The 19,129-nt window shown below is 41.2% G+C and overlaps 1 protein-coding gene across 4 annotated transcripts in view; it reads right to left on the bottom strand.

Moving 5' to 3' along the window:
• LOC123747179 (uncharacterized) overlaps nucleotides 1–19,129 on the bottom strand; it is a 105,234-nt gene that overhangs the window by 42,405 nt on the left and 43,700 nt on the right. The window contains exon 3 of one of the 4 annotated variants that reach the window (XM_069313959.1): nucleotides 2,022–2,267. The exons of 2 other annotated variants lie outside the window; for them this stretch is intronic. Coding sequence is in view for 1 of the 2 variants with exons in the window: in XM_069313958.1 (XP_069170059.1) it covers nucleotides 6,943–10,207 (3,265 nt within the window). In the remaining variant the exon portion in view is untranslated. Of the gene's footprint in view, nucleotides 1–2,021; nucleotides 2,268–2,962; nucleotides 10,208–19,129 lie in introns of those variants that run through there. One more of the 4 variants, XM_069313958.1, reaches the window with a different exon arrangement.

A 19,129-nucleotide genomic window follows, 5' to 3' on the forward strand; every position in this document is an offset into this window, starting at 1 on the left:
ATTCGTTAGCGAGTGAGTTCCATAGATAGGTCCCTTTATTTGCATGAGTGTTTACACAGATTTAGTTTGACTGGGGATATCAAAGAGATATTTATTTCTGGTGTGGTGAATATGGGTTCTATTATATCTGTCCAGGGAGAGTTTCAGAACAGGGTTTTGTAAATGTAAATGGCACGAAATGTAAATGGTAAATGTAGACAATGAATATTACCGGTGCAAGAACTGAACACTGTGGTACTCCACTTGTGACATTTCTCCAGTCCGATACAATGCCTCTGATTACTGCCCTCATTTCTCTGTAAGTTAGAAAAATTTTCATCCATGTTAGAAGCCTACCTGTCATTCCTCCAATATGTTCTAATTTTCAGAACAACCTCTTATATGGAACTCTGTCGAAAGCCTTTTTTAGATCCAGATAGATGCAGTCAACCCAACCATCTCTTTCCTGTAAAATCTCTGTGGCTCGAGAATAGAAACTGAGTAAATTCATTACACAGGATCTTCCAAATCAAAAACCAAGTTATGTAATGACTGGTATATAAAGTCTAGCTTTTGTTGTTATTAATGTAAATATTTCTCTTAGTTAAAATACCAATTTGTTTTATTTGTGCTAAATTTTATGTTTCATTTAAGTGTTTGAGAGTATGTTAAGTTGAGTATTAGTAAATGTGTATGATTATGTATGTGAAGTTTTCCTGCGCTTTTTTGTGAGAGGAGCGTTCCTGCACAATACAACTGGGAGAGGGCTGAGACTCCACACACACAGGTTGTGTGGTGTGAGCTCATGTGGTGCTCGCCTCACTGTGAGGTTATCAACCTCAATGAAATCTCAGTGACTGGAACTTTAATTGCTAATTTGGTGAGTGAGAAATTATTCCTTGCTAGTGTATTATCCCATTTCCTGTGTTTCAATAAATGTAATGCACACACTTTATTTGTTGAGTCCCGCCAATTCCAAAAAATGGTACTAGCCCCACATGGTCACTTGTGTTTAAAGTGTTTATAAATGTGTATTGGTTCTACATCCCTGGTATTAAACTAATATGTCTTTACTATAAGTAAGGAAGTAAGGACGGGTTTCATGAGTTCGTACTCTAGGGTACTGCTTACAGGCTCGTGCCCTTACAGTCAGTGTGGCATTTTGTTAAGTCATTACTTTAATTTCACTCCTCAGTTTCACTTACCTTGCTGTTAGAGCAGCTTATTTCCTGGCAATACAGTCGAGTTCAATCTCGATGCACAATCGATAATTCAGGGTTCAAATCCCGGGTGGAGCAGAAATGGTTGGGTACATTTCCTTTCACCTAATGTCTCTGTTCACCTAGCAGTGAGTTAGTACTCAGGAGTTAGTCAGCTTGCTGTGGGGTTTCATCCTGTACAGGGTCAGTAATTTGGCATTGGGGGGACGACCCCGATATAAGTCTTATAAGATATAAGACGTATGAATACACTCTGGCTTCCTGTCCCCCGAAACAATGAATTATATATATATTATTATATTCACTCTGGCTGCCTGTCCCCCAACATGATGAGTTATTGTTAAATTAAAAATAATATTAAAGTTAATATCTTGTATATATTCTCCTTTTCATCACTAAGATATGCTGGTTACTTCAATGTCCCTGCTATTTTGCATGGAATTAATGGTTTCTAGTGTGGTCATGCTGTGCACTCAGTGGTTGGAAGGTGATGCACCAGTTATAGTACTCATGTTTTTACCAAGGCCCAGAAAGGAAATACCTGTAAACACTCAGAATTTTTTCAAATATGGCAAATGATCACAAAGATCTCCAAGTCACAAATGCCATTTCCATAGACTTGGCAGTACAGTGGAGCCTCGATTTACGATGGTAATCCGTTCCCAAAGACGTATTGTAAGTTGAAAAGATTTTTTCCCACAAGAAATAAAGGGAATTGAATTAATCTGTTCCTCAACCTCAAAAATATTAACTTAAAAATACATTTTATACTAAATACATTTTTTTATCTAACTACAATACAGTACATATGGTTTATCTAACCTTTATGGAGGACTCATGATGGTGTATGGAAGATGGTGATGAGGGGAGGGAGAAGGAGAGGTGTTACTGTTTGGAAGGAGAGTCCCCTTCCATTATAACATCAGGCAGTGAGGACTTCTCTGGGGTGCACACTCTGGCATGTTTTGCCTGTATACCACTAGGACCTGCTTCTGGCTCACGACTGCTTGATTTTCTCACTAGAATCATTTCATTGAAGATTGTTTGTCCCTTCTTTGCAACACTTGTCTGTAGGGAGGCATCACATTGTCATTAATAAGATCAATGCAACAGCCTGCTACAGCTTTATCTGGGCAATTCTTTTTAGCAAAACTTTGCAGTTCTTCCCATACTGCACACATTTTCTTAATTAATAAGGAAGAGACATCCTCTACTGCCACCTCCTCCTCTCCTGAAGATTTGTTGTACTGCCTAGCTAGTTCAACAGCACGAGTACCATTTTCATGTTTACGAATGATCTCTTTGTTTTTCCTCCATGGTCACTCTTACATGTGTTTTCATATGTTGATCCTTGCCACTAACTTTCTTGGGACCCATGGCATGATATATAATATTCAGTTTTATCAAAAAGCAAAAAATCACCACAAAAATGGCATTTCTTATAAGCGTGATCGTAACTAAGCGGGCGGCTCTAGTACACTGAGGCAGGTCGGCCCGCACGACTGGGAACCATGAGCTCGGTCGACCTGAACGTATACCAACGAATATCGTTAGTCAACGACACAATGCATTTTTGTATCAAATTTATATCATAACTCGAAATTATCGAAAGTCAGGGCAATCGTAAGTCGAGGTGCCACTGTACATGCAAAGTTTCAGCGTAACAAATATCACCACAGAGCAGACTGAAACCAGGCACCAAATTGTCACTGGAAAAATTGGAGCAGTATTGTCATTAAGTTAGGAAACATTTAAACATCTGGTTATGAATGTTTCAAGCATTTTAATTATGCATTTCACAAACTAATTAAAAATAGTAAAATACAATGTAGTATACATACTAAATCCTGTCCTACATATCTTTGATGCTTTATTGCAACCGTCTTATCCTTAACAGGTGGTGATGCATCAAATTTTACTTCTGAAGGAGAAAACCAATCATTTGTTTATTTATTTATGCATATACAAGAATGTACATAAGGAATGTGAGGATACAAATATGGTAATTACAGTCTTGTAAAGCCACTAGCACGCGCAGCGTTTCGGGCAGGTCCTTAATCTAAGAAAATCTTGTTCAAATATTATGCATGCCAAGTTTTACAAGCTACTATAAGAGTGAAACAGTCACTAGTTTTGCACTCGACAAGAATGTGACAAATAAGAATTCTCTACAACACACACACACACCGGTATATATATAATACCAAATAATTGAAATTATATATACAAATTAATAATTGAAATAAAATAATTATTATACAGAACATAATAGTAAAGAAAAAGAAAATTAGACTTTTCAAAATTATATTATTTTGCAAGATTACTAAAAGATGAATATTAGAAAGTGCACATACTTTATTATGAACATTCAGAACTGTAGAGAGGAGAGAAAATAAGCATTGAATATTAGCCTCTTTCTAGTGGGTTCTTGGTGGCACCTTGATGCTTGCTATTGGCAAAGCTCAACCCAATTCAATCCACTCCAGGCCCTTGTGAGTAAAGAAAGTCTACCAGGGATCAGATGCTAAAATATGGCCACCTCTAAAGTGTTGCAAGATTGTAGCATCATTAGTGGCACAGAGTCAAACACAACTGGACACAGTAAATGATGCATCCCAGCTGCACCATCCAAGCACCTTTCAGGAAACCAGCTCTCTCTCATTCTTAGCCAAAGAGGACAGAGCAAAGAAAACGACCCCACCAGCCAAAAGAGCAAAACCCCTCTTCATGCGTGAAGCTGTCACACCTTACAATTGAAAGCAAAGGCCCAACAACAATATAATCTTTGAAGAAAGAATCCCAGATAGAAGGAGCAACAGAAAATTGAGGTGAGGAGAGAAAACTATAACCTTGTCCAAAATGAAGACAGCTCAAGAGGAGCACAAGCAGACCAGGGGTGAAAAAATGCCAGAGACATCTTGTGAAATGGGACAGAGTATACATCAACACCGAACGTCAACAGCCACAGCTGGAGCAATGCCATCATTTAACACCAAGACCAGCGGCTCCTCCACGGCAAAACGAAGGAATTCGACAGTATTCGGTATGAAAAGCCTATCTATGAACAACCAAATTTAAAATGCTAGAACCCAAGGTACAGAAACCACACACACAGCAACCTTGGTGAATGTTTCGGGAGCCGAACCCGAGCCAGAGTTAAGTCGAATGGAAGAACCCAGAAGTAGTCAGCCTGATACACCACCACAAAACCTAACCAGTCAATAAACTGAGGATGAATAGAAACATGCCAGTAGGAATCCTGTAGGTACAGGGACACCATCCATGAATCCACCTGAAACACCAGGTAGGCTTGAGCTAAGGTGGTCTTAGAACTATGAACAAAGAATGAAGCAATTCAAGCCCAAAAGATTAAGAATGTGCCATAGACCTGGAAAGGCCCTCTTGGAGACTGAAAACAACTGGAACTCCCACCACAGAGCGAGGGTTAACTTGACTACTTTAGGGTCCCCACCACAGAGATGGTTAACTTGAGAGAGTCAACCACTCTATGATTGAGAGGAGCTGCGGAGTAGAGTGCTAACTCCAGATTCCTGGAGTACTCTTAACCCCAGACCTTCAACACCAAATGGAGGATTTGAGGACCACCTTCACTCTAGAGGCCAGGATATTACCTAGAAGACCCAAGCATCATGGGACCAAGAGTTGGCAAAACAGTCCAGATGTCCTCCCACAGTACCATCAAAAGAGGTGAGGCACAACAGCCAGGGATCTCCACTGGAAGCCTACCCTAACAAAGAAAAAGTTAGGCCCTACCCTAAAACTTCCTCCCCCCAAGCAGAAGAGAGAGCACCCCCACTGAAAAAAACAAATAACTGAGCAGGTGATAAGCTGCCACAGCAAAAAGTGAAAACAACAAAGAGGCAAAGAAAGGTTAGACAAAGGGACAAAGACCAAGCCAAATCCAAGGAATGGAGCAGCACAGCCCACTGCAAGAGACGTGCAGCAAGTCTGTCATTGCCTCCCGAAGGATAGGAGCAAGCGACTTTGGTTGCATTTCTGAGAACCCAACTGCAAACAACAAGGATGCAGTCGCAGGCACACCAGCCAAGGCCTGCAAGCAATCACAGAACCCAACTGACTGGAAAACAGCTCCACAACAGCTCAAACATGTAAAACTCCAGTCGAGTGAATATGAACCTTGTCATCCTCCATGATATCAGGGCCAGAAAGAGAAGGCAACTAAATATGAAGCTGCCACATACCCACAGTCTGGGGGCAAAAATAGAACAGGCATGCCTGAAGTAGCGCAAAGGCAGCACCATCTTAAAACACCCAACAGATCTGACTCACTTCACGCCACTCAAACATTTAATAATAATAATAATAATAATAATAATATAGTATTTAGTATGGCAAAGGCCATGCAAGGCACCCAAGGAAAAGAAAGGGTTGTCCACAAACCAGAATGTTAGAAACTTCATATTGCAACCAATAAGTGGCTGACCTGAATTCAAAGGAAGACAAGTATAACAGTGAATGCCATAGAAATAAGTGCCAGGCAATATGACAAAGGTGTCGGGAAAGATGTGCAGGTGCTGCATCGGTAGAGCTAACCAGAAAATTGCTTCATGACTGTAATGTTCACTAGTCTCAAGAGTTTCTCTGTCCCATTTTCTATGCTTTCTTTACTTTGCTGTTTATATGCTTTAGTTAGCCCAACATTCTGGCGGCCCATTCTTGGTTAGGGTAATCTACAGTCCCCTGCTCCTTGCACTTCTAAAGAAGTGCCAGGTTATGGCCTATGATCCTCTTTAGGCTTGTATGACTTGCAAAGGCCTAGCTCTCGCTGGCAAGAATTAAATTAAGTGGAGCTTGCCGGATAGCAAACCATATGGATCCACGAATAGGAACCCTCCCAGAACATAAGGTTTTCATAAACAAGTAAATTTTTTTTTAACTTTCAAAAATTCAAAACATTATCTTTTTCTCATGTAGATTTAAGTATTACCCCCATTAAACTTGTATATTATTCTCCAAATTTGTTTACATTATGCCCAAAATGCTTTGTGTATTAGTGGTGTTATGTATAAAGCCACTAATACACAGTGATTTAATACCTTCAAATATTAAGGAATTGAGAGGTACTCAATACCTCTCAATACCTTCAAATTCTCCTTTGTTCATTTATCATATGTATGTACTCTTGCATAAATAATAGTTATTCATATTACAAATATAAACAAAATTAAATTATTTTATCATAATATTCCTGCTATGGAAACTGCAAAATAGTTTTTATGTTAAAATTAAAAAAAAAATGTAATGCCAACCATATTGATTGCAAAATTTCATAAAATCAAAATATAAGACTTGTCAAATACCTATTGCCATTCTGTGTAGTAAGTCCTACACAGTACATTACCATTTTAAATATCATCCACTGTGTACCTTCATACTTTGTACCTATATTTAAAAATCATGTACACAAACTATCAAATTTTGAAACTATAACAATATATTTGGGTGTACACAAACTTAAAAAATTGTAACAATTTTCAAATATTGCCGAGGCATTTGAAGAAAACAAAATCAAAGACTGATAAACAAATATTTAACTAAAAAATTTTGTGAAGGCTAGTAGATGTATCACATTCTTATGTGATGCAACTATTAGCAAAAATTCAATGCATTTCCCAAAAATTATCATAAATTATAAGCACATCCTTAACTAAATAGCAAGTTTAGCAAAAATTGTGGGCATATATAATGTTTTAAGTTACATTCATTTCAGGGTCATTTGCAGGAGATCTCTAATGAAATTATTAAATTCATGATTTGTAACATTATTGATATATTTCAAATATGTATCTACATTTATGATATATCCTGGAGTGGAAAATTTTTCAATTACATCAGCTAAGCAATTTCTTGTGTGTTCAAGCAACTTATTCAAGTCAAGACTACGAGTTGGTGAACCCTCAGAGGAATCCACTGGATTTTCACCATGCACATTTCCAAGACATTCACATTTTACACACCTATAAGTAATGACCTTTGCATTTGATCCAAGAATAGGTATTCTCATTTTTGATGAGGGTTGTACTCTTTCCAAATCATGATTTTTTTCACAGGAATGACAGTAAATGAATTTTGGAATAATCTTTGAACAAGTCTTCCTTTGTTTAATTATAACGTTAACAGCATATTCATACAAAGTTGCAATACTCTGTATGACTCCAATTCCAGCATTTAGTAATTGTCTTGAGGGAGCAAGAGAAAGAAGCCTTATGCAATTAATATGTGAAATACCATTTTCTTTGCAAACTTCTTCAGCAAATTTCACTAAAATGCATTCAACATTCATAGAGTTGGACATTTGATTAGATCTAAGGTGGTGAACAACTGATGCCAACTCCCAAACTTTATCACAAGACTGAAGTGTCTCTTTAATAAAATATTTACCTTCCTTGAAATAACTGATGAATACCTTCAATTCAGTTCTCAACTCTCTTTCAGCAGATTCAACCACAGTTGATGTAAACACTTCATTCTGCAAGGTTTTCAAGGTGTTGACTGACAAAGCTGGGAGATTATCAAGTGATTTCATAAACTTTTTCCAGCTCTTGTTTCCAATTCTCCAGTAAACTCTGTCCAGATCATCAATTTCATTTGTTTTGTTGTTGCTGAGAGCAGAATTATTAAACTTCAAGAAACTATTACACTTCACGCCATAGTTTTTCATGGCCTCCACAACTGGTGGAGTCTCCTGGTTGTCGGCAAATGTAACAAATGTGAAGAAATGATTTTCAATGTCTTGACCAAACAGAGTGGACACATAATCCATAACGAGACGTTCTGATGATGTTAGACGTACCAAATGAGCTTGTGCTACAAAACCAATGGCATGAATCTCATAATTTTGTGAGGCAGCATTTGCCAAGAAGGTTTTAAGTGACTGGACATGATCTCGCACTTCTGCCCCGGAGGAGTCATTCAGCCCTGGAGTGTCTATAATGGTTATTGGAGTATCATGCTCTCCAGAACAAAATGTATATGCAGTAATTGATGTTGTGTATGATCGTACATCATTAGAGTTTCTAACTACATGTACCAACTCACCATCAGCACTTCTAACACCTTTATAATAGTTAGCAACAAAGTTTACCAGTGTTGTCTTTCCACTTCCTGAAGCCCCAAGAATAATTATGGCTTTTGGTTTCATTTCTGAACGAACTCCATAGTACTTCCTCATCATTCCACATTCATCAAAAACCTCTTCTTCAGGTTTAAGATAACCGAAGGAAAGATTGAAGTCTTCTTTATTTTCATCATCACTGTGTTTAAAATGTTCTTGAAATTTGTCTTTAGATATACCTGTATTAGAACTGACTGAAATGTTTACCTTTCCATTATCATTCTCTGAGTTACACATTTCATTAAGTGACAATCTAGAAATAATTTGAGGATCTGAATTATGAGCTTTCCTTGTTGAGGAAGAACTGAAGCAGTATCCTTGAGATTGTAAATTCTGGAAAGGTTTTGATAAGTGAGAAATAGGGTAGTCACCACTTTTTCCAGCTTCATCCCCATTACCATTCTGCTGCAATTTAAATGAATCTGATTTGTTCTCATCACTTGTTGCAACAATTGTGTCCAAATTTATTCCTATGCCATCATCAAGGTCTTTTCCACTATCAGAGGAGAGTGTATCTGCTACATTACTAAACTGTGCTTGGTGTTGCTTATCTTCTGTGTTATATAATAAATGGCGCCTGGAGCCTTCAGTTGTTACTGCTGTAGACTCTACTTTATAGGCTGAAGGAGCATAATTTTTAGAGCTTTTGTTCTGTGTCTGAGCAGTGTTTATGGCTTCTGGAACTGCACCTTTAGAGCGCAGAGCATAACCAAAGCCAGTGCTTCCTTTGCTGGACTTTTCACCTTTCTTATCTGAATCAGTATATGTAACAGTATTTTTTTTATTATCAACGGCTATTTCTGACTTGCTAACATTATCTTTGGGTAATGTATTTGCATGCCGGCTTACATGGACCTCAGTTAGTTGAATATCTTTTTTAAACTTTTTTTCTTTGGAAAACTCCTCAGGTTCACCATTTGACATTTTCTTCTTTTCTGAAACGTTCTTGCTGCCGTTACAAGTTTGTGCATTTTTAATGTAAGACCCTTTTGATTCATTTCCTGGCCAGGTATTCCTATTTTCTTGCATGTTACTATCTTTCTTGCCATTAACATGATTTCCTTCACATTTAGATACATTTTCACTTCTGATAACTCGATTCTTTATTTCAACAGGGTGATTTCTACCCGTTAGATTTTGACGTGTGTTTGGAATAGATGTCAAGTTGATCTCCTTAGCTTCTCTTTTGGAGTCTTTAAGAACAGAAGCATAAGACAAACTCATAGAATTGATTAAAACTGGTTTTTTTATCAGGTATGAAGAAAAAGGGTGTTTACTGGCTTCAGAGTCCTTCACAAGGCGACAAAATTCCTGTAAAGCATGTTTAACAGATTTACATTTCCTTATATTTCCTGGACAATAGATAACAGCATTAAAATGATCCATTCCTAATCCATTTGGAATGTAGCTTACAGTACTGTCATCAACCATTGAGTACAAATATTTTTTCAAATCTGCCAACAAATTATCTCCTAACTCATAAGGAGAATGGATGAGCATATCAACATGATACACAAAATTAACAGAACTGACAATGTAATCCTGATGAGGAACTGGATTGTTACTTTTCTTCTCAATTATTTTTTTCCCCTTCAAGAGTATTACATCACCAGTTTTCATCATGTGTTTATAATCATGAGCCCATGCTGTTTCTGAGAAAACATGAGAATCTTCCACTAAATGATTAACAGAGTCTTTTTTTAAAATTTCAAAATGAAATTTAGGATCGCATATCTTAAAGTCGTCGACTGTGCTCTCACAAGGCAAGAACTTTTGTTGGGCTTTATCATAGGTCCATCCAAGGTCGACTTGATCATGGTCTTGAACAAATACTTCTTCACGTTCAGGTATTCTATAAAAAAAAAAAAAAAAAAAAAAGTTGAAATATATAAAACGCCTCTTTTCTGTACAATAGCTTGAGCTAGACATATGAACAGTGTGCATACTTCCGTGCATCATGAACACAAGAGATACACATCAGGATGGCTATGACAGACAACCCCTCTGAATGACCTGGGAGAAGAATCCTTGGAACAAAGTCTCCTCTAAGAAGGATAGCAAAACATCCAAAAAATACATAAGCTTATAAATCACTCTGAACTGTAGCAACAAGGACCTCATACTCCTTTAGAAAATGTACATATGAAAATAATTCATATTCAGGATTTATTGACCAGGATTCTTATAATAATAGCAGTGTTTTGGCTAGTTAGTGATGTGTGCAGTATATTGGGCGGCACTTTCCTTCATCAGGCACAGATGGTAACCGACGAGCATGTGCGGCAATGTTGGGCTTGGATCAATTGTTACCATATTATCACACCCACCAGAAATATTTAATACTTTGTAACAGCGCATAAAAATGTAATTAGTTACATATAATGAGAGATTAAGTGTCATAAAATCTATAACAACATGTTTAATTGTTCAAAGAATATAATATTGCAAGCATATTAGTGATAAGTATATATCTGTGCATACCTATGTTCAACACATTCTGTGATATAAATAATATTATTGACACCCTAATGCATCATTGCACTTGAAAAAAAAAACAGTTGAATGTAATGAAACGCGATTTTCTGGGTGAGCCCTGGAGGCTCGCTGGAGCTATCGGGCTAATATGCAGTTCATTAGACCAAGGCATTAGTCACAGGAGTTCAGCCTACCGGAGACCATGAGCCAGAACCTGGCCCCCTCAGAGGCACAGGGAACAATGGCCCTGGAAAAACCCTCTTGTGTTGGGGGTTTTCCTTATCTGCCACTGACCAGGGTTACAGTCTCCGTGGTGTAGTGGTAAGACACTCGCCTGGCGTTCTGCGAGTGCTTTGTCATAGGTTCGTATCCTGGCCGGGGAGGATTTACTGGGCGCAAATCCGTAACTGTAGCTTCTGTTTAACGCAACAGTAAAATGTGTACTTGGTTGTAAAAACGATTCTTCGCGGCGGGGATCATATTCAAGGGACCTGCCCGAAACGCTACGCGTACTAGTGGCTGTATAAGAATGTAACAACTCTTGTATATTTCTAAAAAAAAAACAAAAAAAAAACAGAAAGGTAGGCATAACAAAACAGACAACATGATAAGAAAATTGCAACCAAAAACCGAACAGAGGCAGAACTCCCTCCAATCCCAAGGAAACAGGCAAACATCATACTCCACCACCGTGTCGCTTGTCCGCTCAGCCCCCCCTCCCAGACTGAGCGACCTAGCCTTTCCAGTTTGGACGATAAGTATCAAAACAACAAGCCAGGGAATCCCCGGGGCTCACCCAGAAAATGGGGTTTCATTATATTCAACACTGGTTTTCTATGGGTATCCTCTTCGGCTTCCTGGAGCTATATAACCAAAGATAAGGAAAAGGAGGACATACTCGGGAGGCGGCCACCACATGCTCCTCAACTTGAAGGCGAGACAACTGGCTGCAACCTGTGACCTAAAACCACACACACGAACGCCCAGGACCAGGAATGTTGCCCAAATAATGGGCGGCCAGGACCCTGTCAGACCTCCAAAATCCCTGCGCCTGAAGATCAGCCCAAGACATGGTGCCGAAGATGGCAGCCAAAGCAGCAAACTTCCAAACGTCATGGGCACAAGGATAGGCCTCAGGCTGGCTAGACTTAACGCTGTGGGACAACCTGGGAGACCCGAGCCCTGGAACAAGGAATGAGGAAAATTGGATCAACCCACAGCGCATCCCTGGCCACAGGAGCTGAGGCACACAGGTAACGGCGAAGAGCCGCAACCGGACACAACACAAGATAAACCCCCCCCCGGCCTGATGAACTAAGCATCAACAACCCAAGGGCCCCTGTGGAAAGCAGCCATTGTGTTCTTCGCCAGAAAAGAAGGCTGCAACCAAACACCAGGACCGAAAGAGCAGAAACCCCTGCACCGGAGGAGAGCATAAAACTCACCAACTAGAACCCAAGAAGCCAATGTCAACAGAAAGAGCCTTGGAAAAAGAATCGTGAACCGAAGGGGCCATCACGAACCGAGAAGAAGAGACATAGGAGAGAACCCTGTCCAAGGACCCGGATGGCTCAGGCAGTACATGAGCAGGCTGAAGGTGAAAGCAAAACACGAGAAAGCTTACAGAATGGGGCAGAAGTGACATCCACCCCATATGCAAGCTGAAGCGGCTCCGTCAGTGTCGCATGATACTGTAACACGGGACGGGGTATTAGCTCTATTCTGTCCTTTACCCGCCCATAATTAACTTACTTAAACTTAATTCCAAAGAACCCCAGAGCTAACTCTCAGCAGGGTCCCACGCCACGTGGTCTTAGCCACTCGATCGGTTAAGATTCTACAGCCACGTGACGTCGTACTAGGTTTTCTAGCAAACTCAAGACCATAAACCAAAAGGTATCAATTAATCGGGGTCTGGACCAATTAATCAATCATTTAACCCTTGGGGCTTAGTCCCCAAATTACTTAGAAAAGGGGGGATGAATTTACGTTAAGTGTAGGAATTTACAGAAACCAAGGGATATTAGCTCTTAAACTGGGCTAGGCTTGCGACCCAAATACCCAGGCTCATGGAGACCACATGGCAAGGACCATCACATGCAATCATTCATGGAAATAATAAAATACCAAGGAACAATCTAATCATTTATTTATGCAAATCTAAAAAAAAAAACTAATTAAAAATCACTCTCTGACTTAACAGTCCTCAACATGACTTTTTAAAACTTTTAATATTCCCTACTGAGGCACAAATGAATCATTTCCCTATACCAAAACTCGGCAACTTTTACCTTGACTATGAAACCAGCCGATGGAGTGCTGATCTCTAGAGAGATGAGAATGGTTGACCTCTCCAGTTGCTGCCCGAATCCACACTCCTCGCCTGTCTTCCCGCCAAGGACTGACCTAGGCTAGTGAGTATTACTCCGCCAGGTTTAATATATTTACTAAGCAGGATTTAACTTGACCAAACTAATGCTAATTACTGGCAAACCCCAGATGGTTGAATTCTTATAAAAACTGAAGGTAATTCTATTAGGCATCTTGGAAAATGCTATAACCAATTACAGTATAGAGTAGTGTCCTATATTTGTACATTATGATTACTAATATGGAGGGTTTTGGTGGACCCATGGTGGTCAAGATTCTTCCGCTTCCAAGGCTGGTCCCCTCCCTTTGACGTCACTGAAGGTGACTTACTCATTATTCCAACAATTGAGAAATCTCTGGATACTAGAGCAGGTATATTATTGAATACAATATTAATGAAAACTTGAATTTCTCTAAATTACTGAATTTTAACAAGAGATAAGAGTCTTAGAAGTAGAATGGGGGTGGGGGGGGGTGAGATGCGCCTCTTACTGACGTCGTCTTGACCTAGGTCAATGTTGCCACCTACCCAGTCAGCTAATCTTGAACTAAAGGGTTTCGATTCTTCACTCCTATGTGACGTTAACTTAATTACATGTTTGATATAAGAGGTTATTAATTAGTTACTTTAATACCTGAATTACTCCAAACGTGATACTTTAAAACCAAGGAGAGCTGGCAACCTGTTTCTGCATGCCTGTTCTTAATCCCCGGGGGAGTGACCTTCCACAGCTAGTCAGGTACAAACTCCTGTCTGACTCCAACTCTAAGTGTAAGAACACGTGGTTCCCTGTAATATTCATGCCAGATCTATAATGAATAATCTCTACAACAAACTAGTTTGTTACAATACGAGGCGACAGCATTAGGCTTAAAATGACGGTCCTGAAAAATTCAAGAAAGAAAGGACATGACAACTCGATCACAAACAGAAGACAACCTATGAAGAGAGAAGAAATGGCGGAAAGAATGCCACGAAACTTCATACTGTCGTTGAAACAAAGCTCGCAGGTGGGATACCTACAACAAAGCCACCAGATCACAACACAAATGGTGATAAATCCGCATCACTAGAACGACTCTTCCGTGGGAAAACTCCAACTGAGCTAGAACCCAAAGAAACAGCTGGACTGGGACAAGACTAGACAGGTAACCCCACCCTGACCAGTCCTGCTGAAAGGCATCCACTATGAAGGTTCAGCAATCGGAGAAGAGTGGCACATTTATATCGGGAGACACCACGACTATGCTGATGCGAATAAGTCCAACCCTTAAACTGCACAACACATCATATGACGTGTTGAGTAACTGACACAAAAGTGTGCACCACTTCCTATGACGTTTTGGAGTACCGCGCAAGATTTAAACATCCCGTGGGGTAGAGGGAGCCCCCATATGCTGCCCAGGGGCATTAGTAAACAGCCGCCATTTTGAAAAAAAATCCAGTTAAACCACCACGGTGTGAAAGGCCTCAGTTACCCAGCTGATACCATGGTGAGCGCACAGCTAAATGCCTCCTGACCACGCACCATGCAATCATTGACTGAAGAACAAATAAATACTGAATTATTATTTTCTGATGGTAAGGAAAGTGATATTGATGACTGACATTGATAAAGACTATGCACAGGAGTCCGATGATAATAGTACGGAGAGTGAGATTGAGACAGCCTGCACCCATGGCAAGGCCTATACACTCACCAGTGCCTCGTTGCCAGTGTATACACCAATTCGCTCACGACTACACAGTTCTTGTACTTATTCAGAGTATGAAGATATTTTGGGTGACGAGTCAGAGGAAGGTGACTTTTTTTCTGGTTTTAGTGAAGTTGAATCAGAACACAATATTACCACGCCTCTCGCTGGTGGCAGTGGTGTTATCAAGCGATGTTTTGTCGTGTCAGTAGCAGTGGCTCGCCCAGCCAAGCGCTGCTGCATGGCACCACTTGGAGACAATGAGGAACAAAGCCCCTCATGTTCACATGATTTTACCTCATCTTCAGTTTGCGCCCGTACTTTACGTAGAAAAGCTTCAGCTCCTGGTCCACGGTGTGCAACGATTCCTCGCCGTGGTGCCGCTGTTTCGTCTTGCAGGACAACAGATGTACTTGTGTGGAGTGATGATGACGATTTTGTTCCACTAATTCCTGCCTTTGACAATAAAGATGTTGGGATTACAGATTTTTTTTCCTGATACTGGTGAGGACATGTGTGAAATGGACTTTTTTGCTGCATATTTTGATGACCCACTCTTGGAAACTAACATTCACATGGCTCATCTTATTGAACATAAGTAAACAGATTTTTCCCGATTACAGCGTTGAAAAAGCACTACTGTTGGTGAAATGTATGCATTTTTTGCACTATGTATGCTGATGAAACATTGTGTCAAACACATCATCTCAGATTATTGGAGCAAAGATAACTGTTCCAACACTTTTGTTCGGGAAATATATGTCTCACAAAAGGTTTCAGATATTCTCAGGTGTCCTCATTTTGTAAGTAATGAAGACCAGACACAGGATGATAGACTTTGGAGAGTGAGGCCCATTCTGAATGAACTGATTGGAAAGTTCAGAGATTTCTACGTCCCAGCACAGAAGCTGGTGATTGACGAATTCCTTGTGCTTTTCAAAGGATGTGTTGCCTTCAAGCAGTATATATTCCCTCCAAACTCAACAGATTTGGATTGAAACTCTTTGTTCTGTGTGACTGTGAAACAGGACTTGTGTTACACATGATTCTGTATTCTGCTAGCAATGTAGACATTCCCGGTAACGACCAACATGGTTTCTCAGGTAGTGTGGTAAAGACACTGATGGCACCTTGGCTGAACAATTGCCACGTTTTATACACAAATAACTATTATACAAATCCCTTGCTAACTAGGTTCTTGCTTGAAAATAGAACTGGTGTGTATTCACCTGGTTGTGCTTGCGGGGGGTTGAGCTCTGCACTTTCAGCCCGCATCTCAACTGTCAATCAACTGTTTCTACTACTACTACTATTTTTTTTGTTACTTGATTCAACATCAAGTAACATTATATGCAACACAGTGAAAAATTTTTTGGTAAAATACGCTTAGACACTGTATATAATGCTGCAAAAATAAAACCCTCCAGAGGAGGAGCCACCCAACATCACCACAGGCCGGAGAACATGATCTGAATGCCCACGAATCATGAGACCATGTGCGTGCAAACAGAATGAACCTCCCACCCTATCGCCCCGTCAACAGGGCAACCTGCAAAATGACCTGCGCCTCCTCCAAATTTTTTTAAATAAAATAACAAAAAGAAAAGAAAAAAAAGCAAGAATCCGACTAGCAAGCAGAGCGAGCACCGCGCCGGCCAGACAAAGAAGGCACTGGAGGAGGCACCAGCACAAAAGCTGCACAAAAGGCCCACATCAACAAACAGATGCCGAAACCCAGACACGACCACAAAACATGTGCCAAGACCCAAGTCTGCAGTCTGCATGCCAGGAATACCCCAGAACTCCAGAAGAGGAAAGACCGGGCACACAGGTGGTAACCAAGCCTCCTGAACTCCCCATAGGGGACCCAAGAGGAAGAAAACCTCTGGAACGTTACCAGAGTCCAAAGGATTCAGGAATCGAACCTGGGGGAAGCACAAACCACCACATTTGCCAGTGAAAAACACACCACAGAAAGGAAGGGCAAAACACAATACTGAGACTGAACCCCTCGGTTAAACAGCCAGAAATAGACTGAAAACTGAGGGACAGAAGGTGTGGGAGCTAGCAAAGCAAACGGCCCAGGACACTGGGCCCAAAAATCCAGGGTCCAGACCCAAACAGACAGAAAACACAAAACTGGATGAAAAAAACAACACCCCAAGCGTTCCCAGATGAACAAAAGAAGGGCAGAACACCCTAGAAGAAAGAACAAAACAGAGAAACGGCAACATGAGGATAAAACGTTTGACGGAGGCAAAAAAACGCCCCAAAATGCGAGTGTCTGCGAGTGCACACTTGCAGACACATTTATTTATTTATTTATTTATTTATGCATATACAAGAATGTACATAAGGAATGTGAGGATACAAATATGGTAATTACAGTCTTGTAAAGCCACTAGCACGCGCAGCGTTTCGGGCACATGTAAACAAACAAACTGCAGCGCTGTTGTTACGAACTCGTTACCCTTGGCAGGGGGTAGAGTGGCAGTTCCAGCGGCATCTAAGAGTCTGCACCCGAACTGCCCGGGAATCGTACGTAATATGGACAATGCCATCTGGTGGTGGCTATCTAAAACCTGTAAATGGATCAAGATTCTTGCCTTGGTCAGCCATAATGATTGTTGTGAGTGACCTCTGGTGAGGTGACGCATCAAGACCAGCGCCATCTAGTGTGTGTGCTACAGAGCACAATGTCAACTCCCCAGTGGGTTAGTAGTATTTCCTAACTCTCCAGTATCGGCAAGGTCATTGATGACGTTCTTGTATCCACAGAGGTGACGTCTGGGGGCAGCGGTACTGGAGAGGGCAGTTCATCTTGGGCAGTCCAGAGTATCCCTGCATGGTCCTGGAAATGACCAAGTAAGCCGCCGCCGATGAAGCAGTGTGGTAGCTGCTAGTGCTTTAGTGTTGAAAAGATCGGCGTACCTTTGGGACTGACTTAGGGGAGAGACTGACGACAGGGAGGTGCCTGTTGAGTAGTGCTGCTAGCTGGTCACTAGAGACTGCTGCTAGCTGGTCACTAGAGACTGCTGCCAGGGGATCGTGACCCCTGTATTGTGACCCCGCTCAGCGTGTGGCTGCGGTACTCTGCCAGCGAGGAGCTGGAGAGCAGTCGTTGGGGTACAAGCACCTCATGACACTGTCAGTGGGCTGGCCCAGGTGAACTCGCCGGTGTTCTTCCCAGTAAGGTTGGATACGCTACTGGACAGTGAAGAAATACTGGGGATTGGTGAACTCTGCACGTGAGCACTTTTGATATCCTGAGCAAAAGGATTGTACATAGGTGTAGAAATAGCCTATCTGTTCTTTATATATTATTTATAGTGACGGTGTACATATATATACTTAACGGTGGTGGAAATATATTTAATACATTGACGAAAGGAACAGTGTTTTATTCATCCCCTCCTTTTTTTGTGCACTACATAGCCACTTTCTTGAAAGCATACTACCGACTTGAGGTCGGATACTATCATTTTGGTTCTACCATCAAAGAACCCGGTTGCGACCCATAGTGGGCGTAACAGCTGTCCTGTCGGCCAGTTAAGGAAGTGACCCGCAGAAAAGAAAACAGCCACCCAAAAAAAGGAGACACGGCTGACGCAAGAGAGCCGAAATCACACCAGCAAATGTAGGAAAATAAAGCAGATGAGAGGAGGGCCGAAAAAAATGCCCCAGAAGACACAAAGCCCAAGCAGGGGCAAACAGCCCCAGAACTGCTAGCAGGCTCCCCCACAGCCCCGGGAACCAACAACAAAGGCCTTGGGGCAGTGCCGCCCTCCACCCCTGAAAAAAAAGGCAGAGTCCAGAGAAAAGGCAGCAAAGAAGGGGACTGCTGTTAGGACCCAAAAGTCTCGGCAGGAGGAGCAGCCTCGAATGCTTCCATCCCCAACCCGAATGGGCCAGCCCCCGAAGCCACCCAAGTCTTATCACCAACTAAACCCCACCCCAACCCCGACATCCTCAGACGATTCGAGGTTGGGAACAGGGAGGGAGAGGGAGGGGGGGGGCAGAAGGGTGAACAATGCCTAACCAAAATGGGGCAGCCTCAGGGCATCAGAGTGGGCAACCAACCAGGGGCATTGCAGCAACCTAAACCTAGAACACAACATGGATGCTTCCTGTAACCAAAGATCAGTGTCAACAGAATGGGCAATTGGAGAACATGCAGAGAATACGACTCTCAAGACTCTGGGTCAAAGGTGTCAGTGACTCAACAGACAGCATG

This window comes from Procambarus clarkii, chromosome 77, assembly GCF_040958095.1.
Source record: "Procambarus clarkii isolate CNS0578487 chromosome 77, FALCON_Pclarkii_2.0, whole genome shotgun sequence".
In the NCBI taxonomy this organism is placed as follows: Eukaryota; Metazoa; Arthropoda; class Malacostraca; order Decapoda; family Cambaridae; genus Procambarus; species Procambarus clarkii.